The following is a 10000-nucleotide window of genomic DNA, read 5'->3' on the forward strand; positions in this document are numbered from 1 at the left end:
GTGTGTGTGTGCCTGATCTGCTGTTAAGGAGGTCATTTAGTGTTTCCTTTGTGCTTTGATGGAAAGTGTAATGTCCCTGTGTTTGGGATATGGTATAAATGACCATGGCAAATGTTTTCTTTGAGTAATAGTTGTTTGACGTGTCACTCTACTAGACGTGTTAGTCAAAATGCAAAATACACACACACACACACACACACACACACACACACACACACACACACACACAGGAATCCCCTGTGTGCTGCAGAGTTGTTGTTTTTCTCACAGTGGGCTGATGAAAGCACCTCATAACACGAGGCTTGAGCAGGAGAGAGATGGAGGATAAAAATGGCTTTACTGTTCACAGATAAAGCACACACACACACACACACACACACACACACACACACACACACACACACACACACACACACACACACATACATATGCACATGCACATGCACCCCCCCCACACACATGCACACACACACACACACACACACACACACACACACACACACACACACACACACACACACACACACACACACACACACACACACACACGTAGTGAGTGATGCGAGGAGATATCAAGAGAGGTGTTGTTGAGACAAGAGCAGAACAGAGGAGGAGAAACAGGGATGAAAAGAGGAGTGGAGAGAGAGAGGGAAAAAAGAGGAGGAGAAAAGAGCATAGTCCAGAGAGGAAATGAAAGGAGGATAGAGGAGAGGAGAGGAGAGAAGAAGAAAGGAATATAGAGGAGAGGAGAGGGTGATAGAGGAGAATGGAGGATAGGAGAGGAGGATAGAGGAGAGTAGGTTGGAGGAGAGGAGGTTGGAGGAGAGGAGGATAGAGGAGAGGAGGATAGAGGAGAGGAGGATAGAGGAGAGGAGGATAGAGGGAGGAGAGGAGGATAGAGGGAAAGGAGGTTGGAGGAGAGGAGGATAGAGGAGAGGAGGATGAAGGAGAGGAGGATGGAGAAGAGGAGAGATGGAGGAAGAGGAGAGGAGGATAGAGGAGAGGAGGATAGAGGAGAGGAGGATGGAGGAGAGGAGAGGAGGATAGAGGAGAGAAGAGGATGGAGGAGAGGAGAGAAGGATAGAGGAGAGGAGAGGAGGATGAAGGATAGACAGACATTCAGTGGTAAATAGTCAGCAGGATGGGTGTAGCAGTGCAACTAGTGTAAACTCAGTCACTAGCTGCAGTTCCATATGCAGGGATCAGAGAGGAAGGCTGGGGGAGTAGAGAATGACCCATTAGTGTTAATTTTGAGATGAATTTTTCCAATTCACTAGTCTTAGTCTTAGTCTTGTGACGAAATGTTCATTTAGTCTTTGTCATATTTAGTCATTCCACAGTTATCATTTTCTCTAGTCAAGAACTTTAGTTGGGGACCAAAAAGTCTCATCATTTTAGTCTGGTTTTTAGTCAAAAACAAAACTAAAAGGATCTTAGTGCTGAGTCAGTTTTAGTCAGGACACATTTTAGTCTTTTTTACCCCTAGGGGTAGTTTCAGTTTGGGATTAATGTATGGATCGGGGCTATCAGGTTTTCAATCATATGACTGCAAACTGATTTTAATGCTTGGTGTACTGTACTGAGATCAGCGCTCTTAATCTGTTTCTAGTAGCCTTCTCGTCATGAAAGTAGTCTATGTATTATTGCAGGACTAAATCTACAACAACCCCCAGATGCACCCTGCACTTGCCAGATATAGATTTATATATCTGCCAGATATATAAGCTATGCATCATTACAATAAAACCCAAAAGCCCTAATAAAAACAGTACATTCATTTACAGAGGAGGTCCTGTATGTTGTCTAATCATATCAAGCGTTAAGTACACCACATAGGGAACGTTGATAACGTGCTGTGAATTTCCCTTGTTTAGTTCTCCTGTATGACATTGTCCCTGTGAGTTGATAAAGTAATTGATCTCTTTGAAAGTCGTTGAGCAGATATAGATATAGATTATACATTATGGCCATGGTTGTGCTTGAGAAAACCTCTGAGCAAGACATGCGGAAATCTCTCCCCAGGCTGAGCGTCCCTTTGACGATAGATGTGAGGATTCAGCCGATACTGACCGGTCTCAGATTCTTCACATGGCATGCCAGTCAGTCTCTCTCTGTGTCACCTTCCACTAATACTCTGATTGCTGGGTAATTGTGAGCTTTGGATGATGGGTAGTTGAGTTTCTTTCATGCTGTGCTCAGGTTACCGTGGTAATTAAAGCCACACCCGTCGGCTCCTCATCCAATCCATAGGTACTAATTACAGGTGGAGGGAAAGAAACCTAATCCCCTGTTCTCTCTCTCTCTTCTGAAAAGACACGAGAGAAGTAAGAGTTCATTTTATTCATATTGAATACCGTATGTGTAAGTTTTGCGTATATACATTGATTTTGGTTGTATTGTACATGTGCACAAAACAATAGTTAATTTAAATTGGTTTTTAGTGTGTGTGTGTGTGTATGTGTCTGTCTGTCTGTCTGTCTGTCTGTCTGTCTGTCTGTCTGTCTGTCTGTCTGTGTGTGTGTGTGTGTGTGTGTCCTGACCCATATGGATATGTGTGTGTGTGTGTGTCTGTCTCTCTGTGTGTGTGTGTGTGTGCATGCGTGAGAGCCTGGCATTCTCTGAGTCCCAGGCTTGTCATTCAGCCCTTTGTTTGCGTAGGTGAGAGAAGTGCAGGGAGAGTGAAGCCGTCACTCTCACCTACGAGAGGGACCTGGGGAACGACAGATTTCTCTCTCTCTCTCTATCTCTTTCTCTCCCTCTCACGCTTGTTCATCCCCCCCATCCACACCTCACCCCCTCCTGTTATTATTCCTCAAAGGCCCCTCGAAGGGCAGGAAGCGAGAGAGACGGCTGGAAGAGAGAGAGAGAAGAGAGAGAGAGAAGAGAGAGAGAGAGAGAGGGAGAGAGGAGAGAGAGAGAGAGGCACCTTGTCAGACGTGTGGTGTCGGTCTGGGGGGGGGCCCTGAGTTCCTCTCGCAGGAGCTTTGATGCGGTTTGACTACAGGTTGTGAGAGTGTGTTTTGAGTGTATAATAAATGTGTGTGTGTGTTTATATGTGGTTATATGTCTATGTGTGTGTGTGTGCACTTATGAGTGTGTATATGTGTTGGGTTTTTAGTGTGTCTGTGTGTGTGTGCAATGTGTGTTGGGTTTTAAGTGTGTCTGTGTAATTCGCCTATGAATGTGTGTGTGTGTGTGTGTGTGTGTGTGTGTGTGTGTGTGTGTTTGTGTGTGTGCACATGTTGGGGTTTGAGTGCATCCATGTGTTTACCAAAGTCTCTGCCTGCTCATGAAAGCCTGCATTGATTCTGAGAGGCGGGGGTTCTCTTGAAACTATGGGGTGTTTTTGAGCCGTGATGGTTTTCTGTGTGAAGCAGTGTGTGTGTGTGTGTGTGTGAGAAATGTGGAATGAAAGGAGCTTCACAGATGTTCTAGTCAGTCTGTGACACCATATTTCTTTTTCTGTTTATTGTTCTCTTGACAACTTTCACACACCTCCCCATCAATTGTTTTTTTGATGTAATGGTGACTAGTTCACTTCAGTTGTATAGTCATGAGAAACAAAAAACACCATTGCTATTACATGTATGTGTGTATACATTTGGTGTTTGATCCCAAGTTATATACAGTTGTTTATGTGTGAAGCTGCGTGTTCTTGTGTGTGTGTGTCTTGGTGAAGTTGTCTTGAAGTTGCGTAATTTTGTTATCATTCACCATGGTAACAGTCATTATCTGAAAAAGTCACATGGTACAAATTTGAAAGGCAAACGATCCCCACTAACCCTAAACCACTTTTTGAAATTATGCTTCTTCATTTCCTGCTTTGAAATTATACTTAATTTCCTGCTTTGTCTTTCTGGCTCTTGTCTGACAGCAAAATATTCAAGCACAGTAGTAAGGCACATGGTTGGAAAAACACTTATTTTTAAAAACATGTTTTTTTTTATCTATTAAATTCACTCCAGATATCCTCCTCGGATATGAAAGAAAAATGAGGAGAGAACAGCGTGATTGCTGACTAAGCTTTAACATTTTGTTTGTTTTTCTCTCTCCTGTCAGGGTCAGGTTGAAATCTGTGTGGGCCTAGAGCCAGGTCCAGAGGGGGCTGAGTACTATGTGGTTTTAGAGGGATCCACTTTAGACCATGTGACCGCAGCACGCTGCACTGCTGATGGAAAATCTCTGGTTTTTAATGCACCAGGTAAGACACACACACACACACACACACACACACACACACGGTAAGACACACACACACACACACACACACACACACACACACACACACACACACACACACACACACACACACACACTCAATCAATCACAGACCACAGAAATAGACAGTCAGAGAAAGTGACAGTACAGAGGTGGAGATTGTCCAAGTCCATATTTCATAGTTCGTATGTATGCACTTGAGGTGAAATTGGACGGCACCAGACTGGGATGGGGCCAGCAGAGTGTTTGAGTCGGGGGCCATCTGGAACAACTCCTGCATGGGGGAGTATAACTGAGGGAAGAACAAAGCAGAGTTGGGACAGAAACTAAGAGAGAGAGAGAGAGATAGAGAGTATGTGTGGGGGGTGGTGGTGGTGGTGGGTAGGTTGAAAGAGGGGTTTGCTAATCCTGCAGCCGAGGCGCGAGCCTCCATTTGGGGGGAATCCAGGATGTTCCTTTCCTGCTTCCTGCTGGACGGAACGTCAGTTGGGCACAAGGCTCAGTGTTTCCATGGCAACCCACGGAGACCAGGAAGCTGTTACGCATTGTTTTGGTCGTAATTTTGGGAAGAGTGTTCTCTCCCTCACGCCAGGCACTCTAAACCTTGAACAGACCACAGGAGACGTGGAGCCCAACTCCAGAGCCTGTTCATCTTCAGCAGCTAATGACACACGAGACTTGATAGCCTGCTTCCTCGTAGCTAGCTAATTTTTGAATAAAAGTCCAAACTGACACTTTGAATTGAGGGATCAATTGTCGATGTGGAATTTTTGTTCCCTTCTCTATAGGGCATAACCTGGCAGAGAGTGTGTCTGTGGGAGTGTTTGTGTGTAGGGGGGGTGAGGAGACAGCAGAAGTGACCCCACTGTCCCCCGCGTGTCCCCCCCTCTCTCTGAGATACGTGCGGGACGAGGTCCAGGGCCTGGCCGAGCTCCTCATGGGCCAGTCCGGCTCGCTGAGTCCCGTCCTGAGGAGGTGCAGCCCAGGAGAGGGGCCGGAGGTGGGCCAGGCCAGGCACGGAGCCGGGGCGGACCTGGAGACCTCCAGCCTCGGCAAGACCGAGTGGCACCCGGGCAGCCGAGACACAGCGGCCGATGGAGAGACGGCTGGAGCAGGAGAACCTTCCGGAAGGGAGGAGTGGGGAGCAGAGCTGCCAGTAGGCAACCTGAAGGAGCTGGATGGGCCACTGACCCTAGCGCTGGCCAACACGACCTCCCCCAATGAATGGAACGGCCTTGGGACCAAACACTTGGAAGGTCAAGGTAAGCCAATGTTGAAACCGCAGCCATTAGCCTAACTAGGTTAGGCTATTGTCGGTTGGTACTATTCAAGCAAATGTAGACAGACTATAAGCATTCATAAACATTGTCAAGTATATATTTTTGATTGATTGACTAACAGTGCTACTAGGTGCAGAGACGTCCAGTGTGGAATAGACCTGTTGAACTCAAAAGGCCGCAGTTTCATTTTAAGCGTCGGCTGACTCATTGATACACTGATCACCAAATCACGTTTTGACCTTCTGTAAGCATTGACAGACTTTACTCTTGAAAGTTATTGTGGCCGCTTATTGTGTAACCAGTAGTAGTTTCAGCCTGTTCTTATGTGAGTAATCAGTATAACATCTGCTGGTTGTTTTAGCTCGCTCTTTTGCGAGCGATCAGCCTAACCTCTGCTGGTTGTTTTTGGAGTAACCCATAAGGAGCTCTGGTTGTTTCAGCAAGTGTTTTTTGTGCATAGTCAGCCTAATGTCTACAGGTTGTTGTTGTTGCTGCTGTGTAACTGGTAAGGAACTCTGGTTGTCAGCAGTGCTGTTTTGTGAGTGGTCAGCCTAGCGTCTGCTGGTTGTTGTCGTAGTAACCTGACTCCAGCGTTGGCAGACTGGCGGTGCTGTGGCACAGATGGCGTAGTGGTCTCTGAGGGCTCTCAGAGTATGACCCAGTTAGTGTCATTTCATCTAATGGCTTCAAATGCCCTTGCATACTACACAATTCTCTTGACTGACAGTGTGTGTGTGTGTGTGTGTGTGTGTGTGAGTGTGTGTGCTTGCGTGTGTCTGTGTGTGTGTCTGTGTGTGTGTCTGAGTGTGTGTGAGTGTGTGTGAGTGTGTGTGTGTGTGTGTGTGTGTGGATGTGTGTGTGTGTGTGTGCGGCTGTCGTGGAATCTGGTCTGTGTTTCCTGCCAGACTCCTGCTACAGGTGGCTAACCCAGATACATGTCTGGAAACTGCTGAACAAAGACACTTTTCCGACATGGAATTCTGTGTGCCCTTACAACTGAACCTGATCCAGCTCTCTGACTCTCTCTTTCTCCCCTCTCTCTCTCTCTCTCTTTTTCTGTCTCCCTCACTTTCTCTCTCACTCTTTCTCCCCCTCTCTCTCTCTTTTTCTCCCTCTCTGATACCATCTTCCCCCCCCTCTCTCTTTCTCTGTCTCCCTCTCTTTCTCTCCCTCTTCCTCTCTTACTTTCTCCCTCTCTTTCTCTCTCTTTCTCTCCCTCTCTCAGCTTTCCATAATGTGTTGTGACACTCAGGAACATCAGAGCTCTTTCATAAATATCCTGATACGGCCGGTGTCATATGGATTACAGTCAAACGCAGGTTAAGTGGGTTCAATACAGACCAGTGTGTGGACATAAAAGAGCGGTGATATCCTCTTGAAGCTGGTGTGACGTCTGGTGATATGTACAGTAAATACCTTGGAAGACATTCTGTACACCTGAGACTTGAACACACACATACTGGTACACATGAACAGTCATGGAGGACTGAGAGGTTCATGGACATGAAAAGAGTTATGAACTAGAACGGTTACTCTCATTATTCCCTCTATCTCTCTCTCTCTCTCTCTTTCTCTAACAAATACACATGTGTGCACATTCATACAGTCGCACACACACACACACACACACACACACACACACACACACACACACACACACACACACACACACACAAAACACAATCCATATGAGTCCAGGTACATATGCAGTCAATTAAAAGCATTAGTGTTAAAAGCTTCACCGTCAGTGGGAAGGGGATCTGCTGTGGGGGTTTGTTGAATACAGTCCAAAGGTCTGGGGGGGTGGGGGAGGGGGGGGCGGTGGGTTCTAGATGTGTGTGTTGTGTGTGTGTATGTGTGTGTTTGTGTCTGTCCATATTCACTGCAAGAACATCATAACAGAATATGATTATCCTCCAAATATGATATGAATGGATCCCAGTGTTGCCATTAGGTCCACAGGCCATGTGCAAACCACTGAAACCGAGTTGGGGTCGATTAGTGAGGCCGATACAAACACATTTGCCATTTTAGTAAACAGAGGCACATAGCAGTTATAAACCCAAGGAAAGAGTCTCTGTTTATGTTTGTGTGTTTGTTTATTTATTTATTTAATTTATTTATTTAGTTTATTAATTTATTTAGTTTATTTATTTAAATATTATTATTTAAATATTATTTAAATAAGTCAAGTCAACTTAATTGTCAATTTCTCCACATGTACCAGACATACATAACACACACACACACACACACACACACACACAAACACACACACACACACACACACACACACACACACACACACACACACACAAGCACACACACTCCCCACTCCATCTTGTCTGTTCCTCCTTTTGAGGTGTGAATTCCATTGACACTAATCTGGCCTCTCAGTCCTGGTGTATGTGAGGATCAATGTGTGAGGATCAATGTGTTTTTTCTTTTCTTTAAGGCTCCTTTTATTCTGCGGAACATGGAGGATGTGACACTGGTGTTTAACACAGCCGTTTGTTACCAGGCTCCTCTCAAACCAGGGAGAATTCCCAGCTCCCCGGTCCCTTTGTAGTTGTAGTCTTGCATAACGTTAGCGGGGGCAAATGGATTGTTCAGGCTAAATTGTGCAGCATAATTGGCGCTGGTCTTGCTCTGGAGCGGGAGAGCTTAGCTTCTGTCTTCGTGGTGATCGTCTGCCTCCATTAGTGGCTGGACAACCATTTGTCCAGGTCAGGTGTTTGGATTTGAGTTAAGCTAACAAACTCTGCAAAGCGGCAAGGTCATTGTGTGTTGGGTTTCTCTTTGTTTCTCTTTCTCTCTCTCTCTCTCTCTCTCTCTCTCTCTCTCTTTCTCTAACAAATACACATGTGTGCACATTCATACACAGTCGCACACACACACACACACACACACACACACACACACACACACACACACACACACACACACACACACACACACACCTAAAACACAATCCATATGAGTCCAGGTACATATGCAGTCAATTAAAAGCATTAGTGTTAAAAGCTTCACCGTCAGTGGGAAGGGGATCTGCTGTGGGGGGGTTTGTTGAATACAGTCAAAAGGTCTGGGGAAGCGGGGAGTGGTGGGGGATTGGGTTCTAGATGTGTTGTGTTGTGTGTGTGTATGTGTGTGTTTGTGTCTGTCCATATTCACTGCAAGAACATCATAACAGAATATGATTATCCTCCAAATATGATATGAATGGATCCCAGTGTTGCCATTAGGTCCACAGGCCATGTGCAAACCACTGAAACCGAGTTGAGAATTAGATTAGTGAGGCCCGATACAAACACATTTGCCATTTTAGTAAACAGAGGCACATAGCAGTTATAAACCCAAGGAAAGAGTCTCTGTTTATGTTTGTGTGTTTGTTTATTTATTTATTTAATTTATTTATTTAGTTTATTAATTTATTTAGTTTATTTATTTAAATATTATTATTTAAATATTATTTAAATAAGTCAAAGTCAGCTTAATTGTCAATTTCTCCACATGTACCAGACATACATAACACACACACACACACACACACACACACACACAAACAAACACACACACACACACACACACACACACACACACACACACACACACACACACACACACTCCACTCCATCTTGTCTGTTCCTCCTTTTGAGTGTGAATTCCATTGACACTAATCTGGCCTCTCAGTCCTGGTGTATGTGAGGATCAATGTGTGAGGATCAATGTGTTTTTTTCTTTTCTTTAAGGAGCTCCCTTTATTCTGCGGAACATGGAGGATGTGACACTGGTGTTTAACACAGCCGTTTGTTACCAGGCTCCTCTCCAAACCAGGAGAATTCCCAGCTCCCCCGGTCCCTTTGTAGTTGTAGTCTTGCATAACGTTAACGGGGGCAAATGGATTGTTCAGGCTAAATTGTGCAGCATAATTGGCGCTGGTCTTGCTCTGGAGCCGGGAGAGGCTTGGCTTCTGTCTTCGTGGTGATGCGTCTGCCTCCATTAGTGGCTGGACAACCATTTGTCAGGTCAGGTGTTTGGATTTGAGTTCGCTAACAAACTCTGCAAAGCTGACAAGGTCATTGTGTGTTTGGGTTTCTCTCTCTCTCTCTCTCTCTTTCTCTCTCTCTCTCTCTCTCTCTCTCTCTCTCTCTTTCTCTGTGTGTGTCTGTGTGTTTTTGTTTTTAGTGGGATGTCGTCTGCATGTGTGTGGGTTCCCATTGGCCCCAGTTATACCCTAAAGTCTGCATGTGTGTGGGTTCCCATTGGCCCCAGTTATACCCTAAAGTATGCATGGGTGCGGGTTCCCATTAGCCGTGCTTGTTTGTTTTGGCCAGAGCTTTTGCTCAGTGGGTGCACTGGCTGTCTCAGAATCACAATAAAGTCCCGATGTGTGTCTCTCTGAAGTGCCACTGACCCATAGTCAGTGCTAAAGGATGCAGAGATATTTGAATGCTTTTCTACCTGATCCTTCGGGTATAATGATTACTAACAGTACACTC

The 10000-nt window shown here is 45.4% G+C and overlaps 1 protein-coding gene across 1 annotated transcript in view; it reads left to right on the top strand.

Moving 5' to 3' along the window:
- LOC125304867 (rho guanine nucleotide exchange factor 28) overlaps positions 1 to 10000 on the top strand; it is a 38220-nt gene that overhangs the window by 19637 nt on the left and 8583 nt on the right. Inside the window, exons 3-4 of the mRNA XM_048259384.1 lie at positions 4060 to 4201; positions 5007 to 5480. Coding sequence (XP_048115341.1) covers positions 4060 to 4201; positions 5007 to 5480 — 616 coding nt within the window. The remainder of the gene's footprint in view (positions 1 to 4059; positions 4202 to 5006; positions 5481 to 10000) is intronic.

Source organism: Alosa alosa, chromosome 12 (genome assembly GCF_017589495.1).
Source record: "Alosa alosa isolate M-15738 ecotype Scorff River chromosome 12, AALO_Geno_1.1, whole genome shotgun sequence".
NCBI classification, from domain to species: Eukaryota; Metazoa; Chordata; class Actinopteri; order Clupeiformes; family Clupeidae; genus Alosa; species Alosa alosa.